Source organism: Hippichthys cyanospilos, chromosome 7 (assembly GCF_059441005.1).
Source record: "Hippichthys cyanospilos isolate Australia breed blue-spotted pipefish chromosome 7, RoL_Hcya_1.0, whole genome shotgun sequence".
Taxonomy (NCBI): domain Eukaryota; kingdom Metazoa; phylum Chordata; class Actinopteri; order Syngnathiformes; family Syngnathidae; genus Hippichthys; species Hippichthys cyanospilos.
Window position 1 is genome coordinate 24,018,272 of NC_142375.1, and position 19,739 is coordinate 24,038,010.

General features: G+C 44.7%; 5 protein-coding genes across 9 annotated transcripts; 2 read left to right on the forward strand and 3 right to left on the reverse strand.

The window, feature by feature from the left end:
* Positions 1 to 175: 175 nt before the first annotated feature.
* On the reverse strand, positions 176 to 4,399 carry yju2b (YJU2 splicing factor homolog B). 2 transcript variants are annotated; one of them, XM_088418751.1, is made up of 10 exons: positions 4,003 to 4,399; positions 3,548 to 3,578; positions 3,419 to 3,472; positions 3,263 to 3,345; positions 2,892 to 2,947; positions 2,754 to 2,814; positions 2,542 to 2,684; positions 1,744 to 1,916; positions 1,513 to 1,651; positions 176 to 1,059 (listed from the first exon to the last, which is right to left on the reverse strand). In XM_088418751.1, exons 2-10 carry the CDS (start codon positions 3,548 to 3,550, stop codon positions 773 to 775), a joined length of 999 nt encoding a protein of 332 aa, XP_088274877.1. In that variant the 5' UTR covers positions 3,551 to 3,578; positions 4,003 to 4,399; the 3' UTR covers positions 176 to 772. The 2 variants fall into 2 exon arrangements, with proteins under 2 accessions (XP_088274877.1, XP_088274876.1); XM_088418750.1 differs by having other exon boundaries at positions 3,548 to 4,399.
* On the forward strand, positions 4,092 to 6,143 carry LOC148421724 (transcription factor IIIA-like). Its single transcript, XM_088418745.1, has 2 exons — positions 4,092 to 5,359; positions 5,472 to 6,143. The coding sequence occupies exons 1-2, from the start codon at positions 4,886 to 4,888 to the stop codon at positions 6,024 to 6,026; spliced, it is 1,029 nt and encodes a 342-aa protein (XP_088274871.1). The 5' UTR covers positions 4,092 to 4,885; the 3' UTR covers positions 6,027 to 6,143.
* A 187-nt stretch (positions 6,144 to 6,330) lies between these two features.
* Positions 6,331 to 11,349, reverse strand: wdr83 (WD repeat domain containing 83). 4 transcript variants are annotated; one of them, XM_088418747.1, is made up of 10 exons: positions 11,200 to 11,349; positions 9,902 to 10,019; positions 9,695 to 9,815; positions 8,569 to 8,674; positions 8,439 to 8,487; positions 8,264 to 8,364; positions 7,645 to 7,712; positions 7,471 to 7,579; positions 7,281 to 7,395; positions 6,331 to 6,740 (listed from the first exon to the last, which is right to left on the reverse strand). In XM_088418747.1, exons 2-10 carry the CDS (start codon positions 10,002 to 10,004, stop codon positions 6,514 to 6,516), a joined length of 999 nt encoding a protein of 332 aa, XP_088274873.1. In that variant the 5' UTR covers positions 10,005 to 10,019; positions 11,200 to 11,349; the 3' UTR covers positions 6,331 to 6,513. The 4 variants fall into 4 exon arrangements, with proteins under 4 accessions (XP_088274873.1, XP_088274872.1, XP_088274875.1 ...); XM_088418746.1 differs by lacking the exon at positions 11,200 to 11,349 and adding an exon at positions 10,326 to 10,524 and having other exon boundaries at positions 6,332 to 6,740; positions 9,902 to 10,016; XM_088418749.1 differs by lacking the exon at positions 11,200 to 11,349 and adding an exon at positions 10,326 to 10,375 and having other exon boundaries at positions 6,332 to 6,740.
* Positions 10,697 to 13,574, forward strand: wdr83os (WD repeat domain 83 opposite strand). The gene is made up of 4 exons (XM_088418753.1): positions 10,697 to 10,837; positions 10,999 to 11,104; positions 11,233 to 11,330; positions 11,987 to 13,574. Exons 1-4 carry the CDS (start codon positions 10,788 to 10,790, stop codon positions 12,051 to 12,053), a joined length of 321 nt encoding a protein of 106 aa, XP_088274879.1. The 5' UTR covers positions 10,697 to 10,787; the 3' UTR covers positions 12,054 to 13,574.
* On the reverse strand, positions 13,003 to 18,683 carry stx10 (syntaxin 10). The gene is made up of 9 exons (XM_088418752.1): positions 18,391 to 18,683; positions 17,877 to 17,952; positions 17,615 to 17,708; positions 17,049 to 17,143; positions 16,922 to 16,984; positions 16,738 to 16,839; positions 15,534 to 15,640; positions 14,855 to 14,949; positions 13,003 to 14,778 (listed from the first exon to the last, which is right to left on the reverse strand). The coding sequence occupies exons 1-9, from the start codon at positions 18,507 to 18,509 to the stop codon at positions 14,702 to 14,704; spliced, it is 828 nt and encodes a 275-aa protein (XP_088274878.1). The 5' UTR covers positions 18,510 to 18,683; the 3' UTR covers positions 13,003 to 14,701.
* Positions 18,684 to 19,739: the final 1,056 nt, after the last annotated feature.

Below are 19,739 nucleotides of genomic sequence, written 5' to 3' on the forward strand. Positions count from 1 at the left end.
ACGCTTTAGACAAATATCGCTTTGGAAATACAAACAGTGTGTGACATAAGAGCAGAAAGTCCACAGCAAAATTGCTCAACTGGGACTCGGCTTTTGCACATGCTGGAAATGATGCATTGATGATGATGTATAGTTTTTTTAGTACACTGTTTGAAACATATGTCACATGTCAATCTGCAGTTTTTTTTTCATTTATTATAAGCTTCAAAGAGGGTAAAACCGTTCGCCACACACTTTAGCATTTTCTCATGCAGGAATGAACATTTTCTCAGATTCATACATGTAATAACTAAAATTCCAACCCTGATGAAGAAAATGACTATGAAAATTTGCAAACTCTCATAGTGAGTTAACAACTCGATTTTTTCTTTACTTATCTTACACTTGGTTTGCTTTGTCTTTTTTTTTTTTTTTTTTACATATTATTAGTGTACATATATATACACATGTATCTATCTATCTATATATCTATATATATATATATATATCTATATATATATATATATATATATATATATATATTTTCTGCCATTTATTTCCACAGCAACGCGGCGAAGAGTCCATTGGATACACCACATTGCTCAATGTCAATTTTTTTTCAAACGCGAAAAATGTTCTTTGGGAGTTTGAGAAAAAAAAAAGGACAAATCAACAGGAGCAAAAGTTAGGAGGACGTCCAGTTTGCGCTGAAGGGCGAGCGAAGAAGGGGGAATTCCCGCAGCCTGGCCAAAAGCACTCAATAAATAAGGGGCGGGGCGGGCGGGACTTGCCGTCAGTGGCCGTGATCCGAGTCCGAGTCGCTGTAACTGGGGACCAGGGAGCCCAAAGTCCCGCGGCCCGCTTCCGCCGACCCCGACCCCGGGGGGTCCGACTTCCTGCGGATCAGGGTCGCGGGCGGGGGGCCCGGGGCTTTGGCCGCGGCCGCCCCTTTGCCCCGCAGGCCCAGTTTGTGCAGCGGCCCCCCGGAGGCGGCGGGGGAGACGGCGCCCCCCGGTGCGGGGCCGAACCACGAGCGCGACGAGATCTCCTGCCGTTTGCTGCGTTGCTTGTCCTCGTAAGCTGCGGGTTTTGGAAAAAGAAAGACCTTGGTATCTCCTGCGGCCCCTCCTTCCACTTTTTTCTTTTTGTCATTTGAGTTGAAAACGCATTTCGTCTTTTCCCAATCCAACGAACGGAGGTTCTTTTTTTCTTTTTGAACTCAAATGAAACTTAAGTAAGGAAAAAACATGATTACATTCAATGTTTTGATCATTGATAAGTAATTCACACGGCGAAGTAGATAAATGACAATTAAGGAAACAGTTGGAATTTTACAAGACGGTGACCATTTTTTGTACCCGCTCTCCCTGCGTAAGTCTCCAAGAAAGGTCGATGGCACAAACACGGTTCCAGTCAAGTGACCCGACTTGGTCAACTTTTTCTCACAGGCAGTTTAGTCAGGATTTTTGCTATGCTCCACAACCCTAACCCTGAAGACGGAAAGGCTGAAATGGTGTAATTTAGGCAACTTACAGTACGGCGTCTGCAAGCTGAGCAGCGCCGCCAGCTTCTTGTCCTGCTCGCGTTCGGGCAGCAGCGGGATGCTCAGGTTGGTCCTGGCCCTCACCGCCTCGTCCTTCTCCTCCTTCTCCGCCATCACCTTCTTCTCCATCTGCCGCGCCAAAGCGCAAAAGGACAGCTCAGGCCATCGGACGTTTGGAGACTTTTGGGGGGGTCTGTATGGGATGTAGAAGAGGGACATACTCTGAACTTCCTGCGGAGGGCGCTGTTGAGCTGGAAGTCGTCTTTCCATCCGGCCTGGTGGTCCTGCAGCTCCATGAGTGAAGGCAGGGCCTTGGCCAGCTTCTCCTTGTCCTTCCCGCCATGGTCCAGCTTGAACATGGCGTCCGTCTCCAGCTTCTCCTTCTCTTCGTGTTCTGGGAGCACACACACACACATGGCCGCCGCCTTCGTGTTCACACCGCCTTTATTTGTGTCCCTTTTTTTTGCTCGCCGTCCTTCTAATTCCTTCCCTGGATTTTATTTCTTCCTTTCTTTCTTATGACTTATCTGTCCTCCTAGCTCATTGTCTTCTTCTTCTTTTACTGTCCAACATGTCTTCCTTACGTTCTACGTCCGGGGGCTGCACAATTTATCAAATTTTAATGGCGATCACAATATTGGCTGCCACGATTAATTGGGCTGATCTTCTGCGATATTCATATTTAACAAGCCGGCTACGTAGGTGTCAAATCAAGCACTTTGTCGTCCTACCACCAGGGGGGAATGTTTCCTGCGTGTTTGCATAACCAAAGCCCCTGTTTTGCTCACCCTAATACTGGATATTATTTACCGATGTGAAACGGCCTTGAGTTTCTCACCTGATTTCTAATATGTGATTTAAGATATATTTCAGTTTTTTGTTACCTACTTTATTTTTGCTCTATTGTGTGGAATGTAAATCTACTCAGGGAAGTGAACGCAGTAAGAATTTCCGTGTAGCGAGACTACGCATACGACAAAAAAAAACCTCTTGAATCTGAAAAAGTTCCACTCGAGTACCGGTCGTGAGTATCTGCTCGTTTTCGCCCATGTCCCATCGCTCCTCCTTCCTGCTGGCGCCGCTGACGATGACGTAGTCGCAGGCGGCCGGGTCCGTCTGCATCTCGATATAGTTGACGCACAGGTGGCATTTCATCCGGAACCTGTCCAAACGATGGATTTCAATCACGAGTGGAGTTAGGAGCCACGTCGCACTTCTCGTTTGTCCTCACCTGTAGATGGGCGTGGTGAAGTAGTTGCCCACTTTCTTCTTCTCCGCGTTGTAGCGGACGCCTGCGTGACAATCAATCGTGACGACGGGGCAAGCGCCAATGGAGGGCGCGGGACACGGAAGCGCGTATAATACGCACCCATGCCGATGTGGTTCTTGCAGCCGTCGCACCAAATGTTGTACGGCATTTCAAACCTGCGCACAAAACAATAACAATTTGCGATGTCGCGATGGCATTTTTTTTTTTTTTTTGCACCCGGCCCGAGTTTGAGCCATTTTGGGCAAATATCTATTCACTTTTCTAGCCCTTGATCTTTTTCCCCTGATTCCAGCCATCTGAAATGGATGAGCGTGTGCTGTTATTTAATCAAATGAAGGCTTTCAGAGCCACAGATATTACCCAAATGGATTTGCGTTTAAAACAAAATTGCTTTGTCAATCGCAATGTGAGGTAACTTCATGAAAATAATCATTTCTTATTGCAGCAATTTCCTTTGTTTGTGCACAAACCTGATGATGAGGATGCCCTGGGACAGCTTTCTTGCCCGCTCCCGCAGGGCGTGTGTTTTGTGGTAGCCATTGAGAGAGCCATGCTGGAGATGAGAAAGAAACAAATGAACCGACAGACAATAAATACATTTGGGACGGCGCCGTCATCGTACAAACCTTGGCCGGATCGAAGTCCGGCGGGTAGTACTTGTTTGTTCCTTTTCGTTCTCCCTGCAAGACAACATAAATGGGTTTGTTGTGTCGGAAAAAAAAACCTGCTTAAATGTAGCGTGACGACTATCTCACCATTTTGGCGACAAGACCTCTCCAAGTGTCGCTAGGTCAATCGATGTTTGGAAAGACAACAAAAACATGTGTGCAATGTGAGCCGAAAGTGTGCCTAGAAAGGATCTCTGGGGTGCGCCTTTCAGGACTACAAAGTCAAAATTAAAACTTGTAGATCACAGTTTCAAGATATTATTAGGTGAGAATTGAGTGTTTGTTTTATATCTATTTGGGGATTGCTCATAAAGACAACATTAGATACTTGCGTTGAATAATTGTGAAGTGCATGGTGATTATGCTACTTAATTACGATGCAACACAAATTAAACGTCAAAAAGACGAGGAACTAACACGCTGACGTCTTTGCGTGATAGTCACCCAAACACGATCAGATTATCGACCCACACATGGATTTATATAAGACGTTGATGTCTAACAATAAGGTTTAGCCTTAAAAAGAAGGCTCAAATACTTACAAATGTTGATGTAAACACACAGGAGGGCGACGACAAACGTTTACTCGATAAGTTAACTAGGGTGCTAAGTCGCTTTAGCTAGTTCGCCACAAAAGGTATCCCAATAAAAAGCCAAGGCTTGAAGAAAATTTTACATAGTAAGAGTGCGTTCGATTTAACGGAAGGAAACGCAAAACGTTTACAAATGCGAACGTTTGGAGCAGACGCGTATCTGCCGTAAAATTGTGTATTGTCGCAAATGTGAGCGTCCTCAAACGGTAAGGTTCTTGCGCTGTTGAAAACAAACTGACACGACGGGATACAATGTGAGAAATTATTGGTTATCTAGTAAAAATGATGACAGACGACATTCAAGTATTCGCTATTAACATGTTCAAGTATTTACATCACAATACAGCCGTAAATTGGTGTGTATTGTCGCAACTTTGTACATCTCCAAAAGTTTCAATTCGTGCGTTTTTAATAAATGGTGACATTCTAGCAGTTGTGCATGGGCGAGATTTGGACAATATTTTTAATATGTAGATTTTTTTTATTATATCAAGACCGTAAAAAAATCCAAAAGTGTAGCGGCCGTAAATCGATTCATGTCTTGACTAGACGAGCGGAAGCAAAAGAATGTTGTTGTTTTTTTAATGAACCTATCAAAGAGCATTGGTTTACCGAATGGCCAAGAAAAGTTGGGACTTTATTCATTTCCATTACCTCTATATTGACAAAACATTTCTGACGGGTGACGATTTGCGGAAGTGACGTCGCACAACAGAGGACTGTGGGGGGAAAAATGGCGTCCGTCTGGACAACGTGGGACAGCCGCCACAGAGGCTGCGGCCGTCGGTAAAAAGCGCGCCGCGTTCCGAGGTTCGATCGCGGCCGATTTAAGATGGAGGGATCCGCGGCGCCGCACAAGCGCTACATCTGCTCCTTCCCGCCGTGCACGGCGGCCTACAACAAGCAGTGGAAACTGGACGCGCACCTGTGTTCGCACACCGGCGTCAGGCCGCACGCGTGCCCGCAGGACGGCTGCGCCAAGTCCTTCTGCACCCCTTACCACCTGGCCCGCCACCAGCTCACCCACAGCGATCAGCGTCCCTTCCCGTGCACGGCGGAAGGTTGCGCGGGAGCTTTCAAAACCAAGGCCACCCGCGCGCGGCACATTAGCCGCGCGCACGCCGATTCGCCGGAGAGCAAGAGGTACGCGTGCACGGCGAGCGGATGCGGAGCCGCCTTCAAGAAGCACCGGCAGCTCAAGGCTCACGAGAGCGAGCGCCACACGCACTTGCCCGCCTACGAGTGCACGCACGACGGCTGCGGCATGCGCTTCAACTTCCCCAGCCGCCTCAAGCGACACCTCAAGGTGAGGGGAGCCGCAATACCAGGACTGCGTTTTTGGTAGCGAGATACTAAAAGTAATCAATTACCTTAAGGTTTTGAAATCACTGACATTATTCTTACCGTCCGTGTCCAAGGTGCACCAAGGCTACCCGTGCAAACAGTCGGGCTGCGACTTCACGGGCTCCACCTGGACCGAGTACGTGACGCACCGCAAGGAGCGCCACCGGATCAGCCATTCGTGCGGGGACTGCGGCAAGACCTTCAAGGACGCCTGGTTCCTGGAGCAGCACCGGCGGGTGCACGCCGACACGCGGGTGGTGTACCGCTGCCCGCGGGACCAGTGCCCGCGCTCCTTCACCACCACCTTCAACCTGCAGAGCCACCTGCGCTCCTTCCACGACCAGCTGCGACCCTTCGCCTGCGAGCACCCGGGTTGCGGTCGGACCTTCGCCATGAAGCAGAGCCTCCGGCGCCACGGCGTGGTGCACGACCCCCGGCGGAAGAGGATGGCGCGGCCCAAGAGGTCGCTGGCGTCGCGCCTGAGCGGTTGCAGCGACGAGGTGGCCAAAAGGAAGCGGGCCGGGCCCCGGGGGCCCCCCGGCCCCGCGGAGCTGGTCCACATCCTGCGAGACGCGGCCTTGCTCGGGGAAGCCCCCCGGGAACTGTCGGCGCCGCCGCTCGCTTTGTAGACCGGCCCTTTATTAAAAAGACATCTACTAAGACGACAGATATTTCATTTTCATGTCGGATTGTCTTTTTTTTCCCAAAGACGAAATGTTCATATTAAAGTTATGACAAAGCATAAATGGTTGGTGCACCGTTTTTCTACAAAATCACTCATTCAATCCTGATGTTTCAAAAAAAAGTCCATACTCCAGGTACTAATTTGTTCCATTTTCGGCTAAATGTGGCTCTATAAGGTTGATTCCAAATGAATTCACTTCCCCGGTAATCAACTACCTTAGGTAACTACGTCTTAATGTAATCGATTACTTTATTGGGTCAAGAGTATCCCAAGTATGGACCAAAAAGGGACAGACATAATATTTGGGTCAATTTGACCCAACTTTATGGGTTGTCGAATGCAAAAGTCAACCCAATTTTTAGTGATGCCTTGTAAAAAAAATGATCATTTTTTTGTGCAAAAATAACTTTATTGGGACATGCCATCAGAACTCAACGTAGATGATGGTACGTTCCAAAAAGTACTGTAAATGTCCAGAAGCGGTAAATCACGTTCCCGCAGCGCTGTCGGCGTCGTCGGTCCCGTGGGGATCTTCCGGCTCCGCCGCCCACACTTGCACGCGGCCCTCGCTGGCGCTTAGGAGACGCGGCTGCGTGGGGTGGAAGGACAAAGACTGGACCACGGCTTTGCCTACGGGAAGCTTCAACGACAAGCAACCCTGACACACACAAACAAAAGACCAAAATAGAAATTGTTGCAAAAGAAATGACAAGTATGTTCTTTTAAGCATGTTTACGGGCTATGTTCACTGGTTCGCCTTTTTCGTTCATTTATGTGCTGTTTTGGCTAATGTGCGTTTTTCTTTCCCGTGTTGCCATTTTCTTTTGCCTGCTTAGTAATGGCGCACATTACAAATACTTAAGCCCGTTTGTTGTTTATTGCTGTATGTTTCCTGGGTTGTTTTATATGAATCCACCCAATTTTGGAGGTTGTCTGGTTCAAAATGACCCTTTTTTCCCCCAAATAACTCATCGTTAATAACAATATTTGGGTCTGTTTTGAGGGTCTTTTTGAACCAGCTTTCTGGGTTGTTTTATGCAAGAAAAAAAAAAAGGCAACCCAATTTTTGAGGTTGTCTTTCACAAAATGAAAAAAGTCTGTCTTATTTTACCCTACAATAGCAAAAATGAGAGTCAAGAGTCTCCACAATCGCTAAGCTTTAAAACGAGTTTCTCTCGGTTATGGTTTCCTTACTGACCTCCACTAGGTCCCAGAAGTAGACGTGTCCGTCCTCGGAGCAGCTTAGTACGTGAGTGTCTTTGAGGGACAGGCAGCATTCCAGCTTGTATCCTTTCATCTTGTGTCCCGTGTACCTGGCGCGCAAAGCACACAACTGGAGACGGCCGCCGCGGTCCTTCGTGACCGTTTCGAAGGTGGCCGCCACTCACTCGCCCAGCATTTCTCCCGTCTTCTTGTCCAGTAGTCTGACTGTGGAGTCCAGGCTGGAGCTGAGTGTGCACTGGCCATCCTGGCTGAAGCATACGCATGTGATGGGACCTGGAGAAAAAGAAAAAAAAAATAGAGGACACCAGCACGAAACCAAAACAACAAAAATGTCTCACTGTTGAGAAAGTCCACATGAAGCTCTCCCATCCGCAGGTCGTAACGTCTCACTCGTCCATCCACAGACCTGGATACAATCATCGTAATAGCAATGTCATAAAAATACAGGAAAACTAAGCGTTATACAATATATACTGTTTTTTTTTTTGGACCGTAAGACAAACCAAAGCCAAAATTTGACGGAAAATGTATCTTTTGCCTTGCATAAGACCAGACCGCGCCAAATTATAACTGCAGGTTGGAACCACATATTGAAAAACCCAGAAAAATGGTAGAGGAAGGTTTTTTTCTCCTATATAATAATATTAGCAACAACACAGACTGTACACGCCTCCGCGTTTAGACATAAGAACAGCATTAACGTATTTTCAACATAACAGACGCACCCGGATTGTAAGAATAGCGCACCAACGTAACAGTAACATACCTGTTTGTATTTAATAGTGAAAAGTCTCCCCCGGTGGCCGGGTTAGGGTTAGGGTTTGTAATTGACGGGGGTCGCGAGCCCAAGTCGGGCGATAATAACGTCGGGCTAGTGAAAACTCCCCGGACAGCCAGGGGTTAATAAAGCCAACCATACGAGGGGACCGACCCGGTGAGCAGCTCGTGTTTGGACACCTTCAGGCTACTGACGCTGTCTCGAGCCTCATTCAGGATTTGGATGGCCTCGTTCTTGCGGGACCTGGTGTCCCAGCAGCGCGCCGTCCCGTCCAAGGAGCCTGAACGAGAGCCCGCGCTCCGATCGGCCGACGGTCCTCCAACGCCGCGGGACGCTTTTTCTCGATGGACCAACCTGACAGGATGACGCTGGCCTCCTCGTTGAACTGCACGCAGTTGACTTTCTACGTGAAGCGAGCGGGACGGCAAACGTCAAAGGTGGCCGAGAGAAGACGGGGGGAGGGGGAAGGGAGACGCGGACGCACCGCGGCGTGTCCTCGAAGTTTGCGGGCCACCTGACCCGTGGCCACGTCCCACAGGATCACCGTCTTGTCGGAACTGCACGAGCAAATGTTGCTGTTGTCAAACGACCTGCGAGAAGAAAACGTATTCACCATTACAATTCTTTATTCAAGAAATGATGTTTCGTGCAATGTTCTCCGGCTTGTTGATTTGCATGCCAACATTTATTTGTGTGGCCAAACGCATGTTTATTTGCTCGCATGTATTTTCTAGAACTCGTACAGGCAGAATGTTCGGTGGCGAGCATGTTTACCAATAATACTTGTTTATATTTATTATCTTGACGCTAACACATCTTTTAACCTTCATTTGAATATTTCCATAACTCTTCTGAAAATTCAGTCCAAATGCTGGAAACGGGAAATGTAGTCTTCCTTCATGCGAAACATTCCCGCCCGCCCGCCCGCCCGCCGTCGTCCATATGGGGCTGCCATAAGGCAGGAAAAATGAAAGCTCTTCAAGGTTTCTTTACTGATTATTTTTTAAGAGTCCACTTGGCTAAGATATATCTATTTTTCATGCTCGCTGGCCAACAATAAATATTTCTCAGCATGCTCACTGGCTAACATGCATTTTCCGAAGGCATGCCGGCTAACGATCGCGGGTTTTTATTTCTAAATGTTTGCCGGCTTAAGGGGAATGTTTTCTTAGCTTGTTCACCTCCATCTTACCAAGTTCAAGAGGATACTAAAATGATTAAGTAATTCCCGGTAGTAAAAAGTTCATATTTTTGTCCGCAATTATTTTTTTGCATGGCTGAATCATTTTTCACGTACAGTCAATAGCATCGCAACATATTTTCCTCTTGTTTACTGGAAACGACGTCCGATAAACCGTGGGCTAAGCGCACAACCAATCACGGCTAAGTTTGCGAATGTCACCTGACCAAAAACCGAAAACCGGTGAGCTGTGATTGTAAATGTATCGATGCCACATGTTAAATAATTGATCAAAATAACGATAGACACAAGCTAAATGAGTTAGATGACCTGATCTGGCAGACGTAATGTTTAAAATGAGTTTGGTACCTTAATTCCTGAAAGCCATTTTTTCATTGACTTTTTGGCACAAGAATTTTGTCGTCCTCACCCGTCGGCATCCAGCACCTCGTATCCGTGCCCGCTGTAGGTCTTGAGCAGTGTTCCTCGGCTGCCGCTCCACAGCTTCAGAGTCTTGTCGCCGCCGCAGGAAAGGAGGTACTGGCCATCCACTGACGCAAACAACAAAAAGTACAAATTCAAAAAAAAAACACGCACGATGTGTAATACGGGGAATAAGTACGGATTTCATCATCACCGTTGAAGCGAACCGCTCTGACGGCTCCTTGTTGACAGTTGATGGTGCGGAGAAGATGTTGAGGAAGTTGGGGGGTCTCAGGTTTGGGGAGAGGAAAGGCCATGGTGCATTCCACCTGCTGGGAGGATAACCAAGCAAAAAAAAAAAAAAAGCCAAATTGCACTGTAAACTTAAGAACATGGTGAAAACAGAGGGCACATTTTTAGGGTTGGGAACTACAAAGTCGAAATTGGATGCATTTGTTTGGGAAAAAGTGAATGTCACAATTTTACGATGCAATTTAACCTCTTAAATACTGTACTTACAAATAAAGGCTTCAGAGTTGCCAAATGGTTGTAGTGTTAATCTTTGAAAATCTGGTAGAAATTCTTTTAAGGATAGAAATGTTTACCAGAGCAAACAAGATGCAACGGAGCTTACTCACAAGGTAAACTGGGGCTTCGGTCACAAACTGAAAGTCGGCGCAACAGCGACTGGAGGCGACGGTTTGTAACAACAAAAAAACTACGCGAAACGAGATTATATATCGCTATTTTGAAAAAAAAAATTGGCATTGGTATATTAACCAATTCCTACATGGTAAGCACCACGGTTCGTTTTTAATTTGCAGCTTCCGCAATTAGAGGAAGTATTGCGACGTCACTACCGGTGGTGCGCGTTGCTTAACGGAATAGATGTTTTGTTTTTTTCAAATTAAGAGATCCAAACCTTTATTCCCTTTGAAATGTCGACTCTGTTAACAATATGCGCTTTTACTTTGGAAGACAGAGGAAATCCCCCCCCCCCCCCCCCATTCAAGTCCACCTGGTCGTGTACGATCGACTTCGTTTCGATCGCCGTCAAACTTCCTGAAACAACTCACCGAAATCGCACTTTTCTCGTCAGTATGTCTTCTAACAACATGGCGGATCCCAGGAGACAAAACAAGATATTACGGTGAGTTTCTTGATGTTTTCGGAGGCTGTCGCCGGCAGCCTGCTAGCTGAAATGCAATCTGCGGCTAAAAGAGCTCAACCAAAAGCGATTATAGCCGTCAGCTGACAGCATTTGGAAATGCAATGGAACAAAATGTGCACACCGTTTAATTCCCGTCGCAGGTACAAGCCCCCCACCACGGAGACCAATCCCACTTTGGAGGACCCCACCCCGGACTACATGAATTTATTGGGCATGATCTTCAGCATGTGTGGGCTCATGCTCAAGGTGACACACGCACGCGCGCGCGCGCGCGCACAATGCCGGTTAACAGCACAACCAACGGGAACCAATCCTGGCTACATCACTAACTTCTCACTAACCGATGGAACGCTGTTCTTATTCGGATCTCGAAGCTGAAGTGGTGCGCCTGGATCGCAGTCTACTGCTCCTTCATCAGCTTCGCCAACTCCAGAAGCTCAGAGGACACCAAACAGATGATGAGCAGCTTCATGTAAGTGCATACACACTCCTGGGTGAGAGCGCGGTTTGGGGCGTGGCTAATCATGCGGGTGGAGCCAAATGTTTGGCCCCGCCCACCCAAAATGAATCAATTGACATTTTGGCGTACGAAATGCGGGTCATAGAGACACAGAAGCACATCCGGCGTGTTCAAGGGGCCCTGAAAATCAACATGTCCATGTTGGGTCTGAGTGTAGTCTAGGGGTATCCAACCTGCAGCCCGGGGCCATTTGTGGCCCATCGGCAATTTTTCTGTGGCCGACAGCATACATTATACATAAAAAAAAAGGATTTTGGATTAGGCTGTTTACATGTAAAAAGCGGCTCTACTTTTGAAAGATTCATAATTACTTCTGGCACGAGTTTTGTAAATTCCAGTACCATTGTAGTCTTTTGGGGTGCGGTACCACATATTTCCAGCAGAGCGTGCACTCCCCGAATAGTTGCAGTTAGTATTGGGGCAAAGAACAGTTTTGACATTTTTTTTATCAATTAAGCGTTAACAAATACTAATAATGTGCTACAATAGCAGCAGATGCTATGTCGCGCCACTCACCGGCAACCGAATTGTACATTGGATTTGACGAAATGACCTCACGTGTCCCTCCATTGTTGAAATGAATTTGTCCTGTTTTTTACGCCGCGCAGGTTGTCCATCTCGGCCGTGGTCATGTCGTACCTTCAGAACCCGCAGCCCATGTCGCCTCCGTGGTAACCGATAGGAGGCGCGGCCACAAAGCCCCAAAGGACACAAACCAGGAAGTCAACGAAACGGTGCCGAGCGGGACGCCGAGAAGGACAGCAGACCTTTTTGAGCATTTTGTTTTTTTTTTTTTTTTAATATGTGCGTTGATATTTTGCTACATGATGCAAATGGAAAAAAATGGTTCTGAAAGACCTGGCTGCTACATAGAGCAAAGTCAAATTGAGTAAGGTTTCAAATGAAAAACAAAAAAGAAAATATGCTTGAAAGTGGGTTATCGGAGGTTTCCAAACTACGGCCCGGGGGACATTCGTGGCCCAACGTCAACATTTTAGCAACCTGCGGCATATAATAAATTTACCTTTTGATATGGCCCGCAATGCTATCTAAAAAAAGAAAAATAATGAAAGTTTGATGGTAGAAGTGTGGAATTTTTTTTTTTATATTTTTTTTCACAGAGAGCCTTGACAGAGTGACTTTTAAAATAAATTACGACATGATATGGAGAATATCTAATTACTTACTTGATTTTTACAGTGTTTAACCCAATGCGATGTTTCGGGTCAAGTCAACCCAATTGAAAGTTAAATGTTGAATGTAGTTTTTCCTACTTTTGCATTTAAATACATGTTTAAAAGTACATTTTTGTAACAAGGTTTCCTGGAATCTTTAAAAATTGTGCAACTTTGAAAAAAAACAAAATTAGAACCGAGGTCAAAATCCCCCAGGAATATTTTTGCCGTTTTTAAGGGGAGAAAATGGGAATCAAAAGCTTTGTTAGCGGTCTGAAATTTTTCACGTTTTGGGATCATTAAAAATCATTTTTGGGATCATTAAAAATGTTCTATTTTTTCTGAATAGGACCCTCGGAAGAAAAAGTGGAGACATCCCAAAAGTAAAGTTTCAAGCCTGGCTTTGCTCTAAAAATAAAGTAATAAAATCAAACTCCAGAAACGCGACGTTGCTCACATTGTTTTTAATTTTTAACATTTAAAACACTAGAAATAGTCAAAACAGCATCAAGTCATTTATAATACAAAAAGATAAAATAGAGTTTCGCCGCTTGATGCATAAAAATGACTGCTGACCTTCAACATAAAGGACTGAAATGTTTTCTCGCCAAACTATGAATTCACACTGAAAATGGCAGTATCGCGGGTCCCCAGCAGGGGGAGCGCTGAGCTTTACATTTGGACATTTTGCCCGGCAACAAGAGCCAAGACGGCGCGCCCTTTTTGTGACGTCACTTGACGGCAGCCGCCGTTGTCACGGCGACGCAGCAACGTAGCAAATGTAGAAAAATAGATTTAAGGCAAAAAAAAGAGACAAAAAATCTTGTCCGTGTACACTTTTTCACTCCTTTTCAACCGACAAAAGCATCACGGTCAATGACATAACACTTTGTGTTTTCATATAAACTGTTGTCCTTTCTCATGAACTTCCTTTGTTACCGTCACTAAAATAAAAATCATCTTTTTTAAATTACAGGTTTTTCTGCGAAATAAGAAAAAAACCTTTCTTCAAAATACTGTACGACTATTGTAATATTTTGATGTTGTTGATGTGAGTAGATTTTATGGATTTTTTGGGAACAATGTTTTTCAGAAACATTTTGACTTTGACTTTTCAAATAATATCAGTTATTTCAATTGATTGCAAACCAAGGTCAGATTTTATTTCCAACTTTGCATCTACTTTTAGGCATGATTTTTTAGTTAATATACTTCTCATATTCAAAATTATTCTTCCAATCATATCTTGTTTTTTTTTTCTAGAAATGTCCTTTTTATCCCTTACTAAAAGATATTTTTTTCACGACTATCTTAAAAAAACACTTTTGCATTTTATATTACAACTTTGAGTTACATAATTTTCATTTGACTTTTTTTTTAAAGAATTCCAAGTTTTTGAATTGAAAATCTGAGGTTTTTTTCTAAAAGCAATTTTAAACAAAGTGAATTTTTTCCAATTTTCAGCAGTAAAAATGAGGTTTAGTCTTTATAATTTGTTAGTTTACATGAAATGATCAAATCTTTCAAATGTATGACCTTTAAAAAAATATATTTTGTTCATAAAAGGATAACTTTTCTGATGACAATTTTTCTCCAGAAGAATTCTGCTTATGACTTGTTGCCTGAAAATGATATTAAAACAAAAAGTTCCGTTTTATCTTCGTACCACTTGCTCCTTGAAAAATCCCGACAGTTTGTTTAGTCATAACATTCTGACTTTTTCCTAACACATTCAATGCCAGGCACATATTTTCATGTTTTTTTTTTTTTTTAGAGTTCAGACATTTGACATATGTAGGTCCATTTGTTGTCTTTTATGTGGTAGGGCAAAGCAGGGTCCGAAAATAGCTGGCACGGAATGAGTTCATCTTTATGTGAAAAATGTTATTTGTTCTATTATAACAATGGTTTTAAAAATAATACCCTTATTCACACACACAGAAATAAGTGCCAGCTTTCATTTCTGACTCGTACTTCCTGTTGTAGCGCGCCGTGCTGGATTCCTGATTGTGTTCCATCCCCGCCGGACATGGCCAGCCGGCTGAGCTTTTCTCTTCCGATCCTGGGATTAGAAAAAAGAAAAAAAAACAAAACAGGCCGGTCCTACGTGGTTTGTGGGCGCCACCAAGAGTTCGGGGGTCACCGGTGTCAGAGGGCGAAGAAGAGGATGAGGACCACGATCATGATGGCCACTAGGACGGCGATGGCGCACCACTGACGCCGACCTGCAGCAAAGTGACGCGCAAAGTGCTGAAAATGTGCGCGCGCCCGCCCTTCACTGTGTATGTGCGTATTACGTACTGCTGGTCATGTGAGAAACCTTCTCCAGCTTTTTGAGGACTGAATCCATACGTGACGACGTCTGGTCCATCTCCTCCGCAAAGTCCCCTAACATGCTGGGAGGAAAAGTGACACCAATAGAAAATGACATTGTACACACAGATGAAGAAAAAAACAACAGCGCATAGGTCAGAGGTGACCAAACTACGGCCCGGGGGCCCATCGCGGCCCACCGCCCGCATTATTACGGTCAGTTGCATATTTTCCGCACTAAAAGGCGCACCTTCAATGAATGGCTTATTTGAAAGGTTTTCATACATAGGGCGCACGAGGTGCATAGAATAGAAGCTACAGTAGTGGCTGGGGTTGCATTATGCAGCCACTAAATGGAGCTGCGCTAAAGGAAATCAAAACATAAGTAAATAATTAACCATAAGTACATGGGATTGAACGTCTGGACGAAAAAAAACAACAACGTAAAAATACGTCTTTGGTATTGAATGATTCAAGTAAAAAACAAAAACAAAAAAACAATTAGTTCATGATTATGTTAAATGTTTTTCTAATCGTATGAACACAAATCAACTCAATACCCTGTAGCATTATGGAAAAAAAAAACGTTTTTAGCATTCAGCCTCGTGAGTTTGAAAGCTTAAACGGAAATCCGAAAAAAGTAAAGGGAGAGTATATTTGGACTCACACGGCCTGCTCGTCCAGTTCGTCACCGATACGTCCCGACATGTCTTTGAGGACTCGGATGCTTCCGGAAACGAGCTCCAGATGATCGTCCTGTTCCTGCATAATCAGCTGCACGAAAACACCCGCAAAAAGGTTCGGCACTTGTCAAAAGAAGCTATTTAAAAAATTTAAAAAAAGACAGATATGCTCATGTAATGTGAGGTTGGTTGAGTGTTGAAAAAGACTGCAATGGTGCTAACAAAAAAGACAAAGTGGAGGAGGATTTCCACGCGCTAAAAATGTCCATTTTGGATACCTGAGGCATGATGTCATCATTCTAAAGAAACAAAACAAAGACTGTTGTGGCACCAGCCACAACAGTCTTTGTTTCAAATGCCATTATCATGCATTGTCATACTTGTAGTTCTTACGAAATGACAACAGGATTCTTGTAAAAAGAGGAATGTTTTTTTACTGCTAATATTACCATTGTTTTTCAAAACAACCACTCAAACGCCAAAAAAACAAAACAAAAACACTCAAGACCGTTCAACCAAGAATTTAAAAAAATTCATATTTCATTTTAATACATAACTCGGACTATTTTTATCTATTTAATATTTTTATGAATTGAATCGAGTCAAGATTTGAGTCAGGCAGATCTCGGGGATTGAATGAGCATCAACTTTATGCTCCAAAATGACACTGAAGCAACATTGACACAAATAGGCTCAAAACTTGAAAAAAACAAAACACAAATATGCTTATGTAACGTAAGATTAGTTGAGTGATGAAAAAGACTGCAGCCGCGCTGGGGGTAAAAAGACAAACAAAGTGGGGGATTTCCCCCACCCGAGGCATGTCGTCATCATTCGTAATCAAAAAATCAAAAGAAAAGGTGACACCAGCCAACATGTTGTCTTTTTGAACACTGCCACATCTTACTTGTATTTCTTCTCAAATCACCACAGTATTCTGGGCATATTACAATCGGATCCTACAAAATGCCCCCCTCCAAAAAACAAACAAAAAACCTAGACATTTAAACCACATCATTTGAAGAAACTACGATCTCATTTTAATACTTGAATATTTTTATTGATCGATTATTATTTTAACGCAGTCACGGCACGCCTCCCGACGCAAGCGGCTCCATTTCCTTTCGAGCATAATGTGGATGTATATATAAACGTACATTTGTAAATATCTGCATACGCCCGCGTTACCTGCTGTTGTTCCTGCTGCTCTTGAACGTAGCGTGAATTGGCGGAGACCAGGCGGGCGTCCGGGCGGGCGGAGCGGTCCGACCCCGACCAAGTCAGCGAGGCCTCCAACGGGCAAACGTACGAGAAATAAAGGCTGATAATCAAGAATTCGGCGCCTGCGCCGGGTTCCGGCGATGAGACCGACCCGCTTGTTTTTTTTTTCCGCCTGAGCCGCAGCCGACGGACTGGACAAACGATCCTTCATTTCCTGCGGACGAAGGTGCAAATGAGACTTGGAATTGGCGAGGGTCACGTTTGCGCCTTTACTCCACCTGCACAGACTTCCGGGTCCTCTCCACAAAGTCCCGCCTCTCCTGAAGTTCCTCTTCGCCCAGGCGGAACTTTCCCGGGTTGGACTCCACGATACCTGCGCCGCACCATCAGGAAGTCAACCGGCTGTCGCAAAATGTGTAAAATGTGTCTTTTTTAAAATATTATTTCAATATTGTTCGTGTTGGATTTTTTTTAATCTAGTTGTACTCTTTGGAAAATCAATAGGGAAAACTAAAAACTTTTTTTCCCACCTTTTCACTTAAAATGTAAACAATTTAAGAATGACAACGCTTTTTTTCTCCCTTGTGCGTTCCTTGAGGTATTTTTGCAAAGTTACTGTTTTATTGTCTTTTAAAATTCTCCTCACAAAACAAACTATTTTCTCTTAAATACTGAGCTATTTTCCCTTGTGATCTGAGTAGTTTCTCCCAAATGACTAGCCTCCTTTTTTCCCCACTCTCTGCTGAGAATGACTCTTGTTGTTGACACAAGCTTTAGGGGCTGACTCATTCTTGGAAGAGCACAAAACCGGTGTGTGTTTTGCAAACAGGACATGTGAGGATACTGATGGTCTCGCTGAGGTCCTCCAGGTCCCAGTCGATGGCCCGAAGACAGTTGCGCAGCTCGTTGGTGCTCCAGTCCAGCTCATCGCGGCTCACCTGGAAAAGTAACAACGTTTGTCATCATCTTAATACAACTTCAAAAGTCCAAAGGGTGAATACTGTACTTTAAAAAAAGTATCTCATATATTCACATGTAATGTTAGTACAGATTCTACACACTTTTGCGTGTATTTAGCATCTATGCTAAAAACATGCTAATCTTACCTGAGTTCCATCCTGCAGAAGCTCCTCCCACCTGTCAAAAAGGCTACGCGCACGCGCCGTGGCCTTCTGCACCTCCCTACACGCGCGCGCGCAATCATGTTATTCCAACGTGACGTCACACTTATTTCTGAACTCATCAAGCACCGACACATCTTTCATGGAAAGCCAAACAATGACATAAGCTATCGACTTCTTTCGCAACTTCTCGTAGCGGCGCACTCGAGAGAGAGAGCGAGAAAAAGAAAACAATTCCAAAAGGTCCACAAATGACACAGCGCGAAAACAAAAGCAAACACGCGGCGCGGAAGTGACTGTTTGTCCAAAGCAAGACAGACAATCTCTGGGAAGATAGCAATCGAGGCGAGTCAGGCGCCGCCAAGCCTTTAGCCATCTGTGCTTGGCTAAATTTTGTTCGCTACTCGCTCAGCGGTGACGCGAGTTACAAACAAGTCGAGCGATTTCTCGCCGAGTGTCTTTGCTGAGCTTTGAGCGTCGTTTGAAGAAGTTTTCTCACCCTTTCACGACGAAAAACGGGTCCTCCAGCGACATGATGCTACTTCCGTGTGCGTCACGTCTCCGCGCACGCGCAGTGGACGCGGTGGGGCATTTACGTTTAAGATGCATTGAGCACATTCGACATTATTTTTAATATCCATTTCACGCATCCTTTGATGCGTCAATTATTAATGTAGCGATTTCATCCCAAATATTTCACTTTTTTTCGTTTTTGTTATTTTGAGTAACGTTTGGCAAAGTTGAATCTGCCGTCAATATGCACAAAGATTCGCTATGGCCACCGCTTGACAACCAAACCGCATGTTGTCTCCACTTCATTCCTGCAGGCGGAGAAACAGGCACGCACACACAGGCCCACCCATTTGTGGCCCCGGCCATGCGTCCAGTACCACCCTTGCCTTCCCTTCCCTTCCCTTCCCTTCCCTTCCCTTCCCTTCCCTTCCCTTCCCTTCCCTTCCCTTCCCTCCCTTCCTTCCCTCCCCTCCCTTCCTCCCACCCTCCTTTCCTTCCTTCCTGTCCTCATCCTGTTTCCTCCCCCACCTCCCCTCCCATCCGGTCCTGTGACAATTCACAGGCCCCTTCGTCACCTCGCTGCTCCCACTCTTATTAGACTACATTTGTAGTGACAGACAGACAGATAAGAAAAAATAAAAATGACAAAAATCTGCAAAAGTAATGCCACTGGGAAGTACACACCAAAATAATAACAATAACACTGGAAAATTAACAAAAAACACACCTACCAACCACGGTTGGGAAAAAAAGTGTGGATAACTAATTGAAGATAGCAAAAATGACAGCATGGCAAAAAAAAAAAAAACATGGGAAAAATACAAAAATATTGCAACAGCCATTAAAAATAACAGTGTGGATAATTTAGAAGTTTCCTCACATAATTACATAAACGAAGGAAAACAATTTGAGATAAAGATTTTAACGACAAAAAGCAACCGGTAAAAGGGACAATCAAAACATCCCTATAACATAGTGAGAACCCTCTGCACCAAATTAATTGAGCGCCCAAAAAGACATGTCAAAATATTTTCACAAAGTGTGTGTTTTTATCCGTGACAACCGGAGGTGTGAACGCTGAATCATTCCCAGCCCCGCAAACCTTCTTGTCGCTACAAGCCAGACAGCAATTGGGCCACCTTGGTTTTTCCTTCTTACTTTTTGTGCCACCGGAGGAAATTTGAGGACAAAGCAAAAGCGAGAAAAAAATGAGTCAGAAGCTAGGACGTAACACGGAGCATTTTATAAATAGATCGGGCGACCCTTTAGCTCCCGGTGTCTCCAAGCGCTCCTTGTATGGATGACCTACTTTCCGGTGAGAAAAAGCAGCATGCA

Bases quoted from the DNA above. Each gene is read 5' to 3' on its own strand.
- yju2b (XM_088418751.1), bottom strand. The intron at 2,815-2,891 runs GTGCGTATTATA...ATTGTCACGCAG, and splicing joins CAAGAACCACATCGGCATGG to GCGTCCGCTACAACGCGGAG. The intron at 1,917-2,541 runs GTACTCGAGTGG...GTGTGCTCCCAG, and splicing joins CGAGCAGATACTCACGACCG to AACACGAAGAGAAGGAGAAG.
- LOC148421724 (XM_088418745.1), top strand. From the start codon at position 4,886: ATGGAGGGATCCGCGGCGCCGCACAAGCGCTACATCTGCTCCTTCCCG. The intron at 5,360-5,471 runs GTGAGGGGAGCC...TCCGTGTCCAAG, and splicing joins GCCTCAAGCGACACCTCAAG to GTGCACCAAGGCTACCCGTG.
- wdr83 (XM_088418747.1), bottom strand. From the start codon at position 10,004: ATGGCCTTTCCTCTCCCCAAACCTGAGACCCCCCAACTTCCTCAACAT. The intron at 8,675-9,694 runs GTGAGGACGACA...TTCTTCTCGCAG, and splicing joins GAGGTGCTGGATGCCGACGG to GTCGTTTGACAACAGCAACA. The intron at 6,741-7,280 runs GTCAGTAAGGAA...TGTGTGTGTCAG, and splicing joins ACTTCTGGGACCTAGTGGAG to GGTTGCTTGTCGTTGAAGCT.
- wdr83os (XM_088418753.1), top strand. From the start codon at position 10,788: ATGTCTTCTAACAACATGGCGGATCCCAGGAGACAAAACAAGATATTA. The intron at 10,838-10,998 runs GTGAGTTTCTTG...TTCCCGTCGCAG, and splicing joins AGACAAAACAAGATATTACG to GTACAAGCCCCCCACCACGG. The intron at 11,105-11,232 runs GTGACACACGCA...CGGATCTCGAAG, and splicing joins TGTGTGGGCTCATGCTCAAG to CTGAAGTGGTGCGCCTGGAT.
- stx10 (XM_088418752.1), bottom strand. From the start codon at position 18,509: ATGTGCTCAATGCATCTTAAACGTAAATGCCCCACCGCGTCCACTGCG. The intron at 16,840-16,921 runs GTCGGTCTCATC...TGCCCGTTGGAG, and splicing joins CGGAAAAAAAAAACAAGCGG to GCCTCGCTGACTTGGTCGGG. The intron at 14,950-15,533 runs GTGAGTCCAAAT...TTTTCCTCCCAG, and splicing joins GAACTGGACGAGCAGGCCGT to CATGTTAGGGGACTTTGCGG.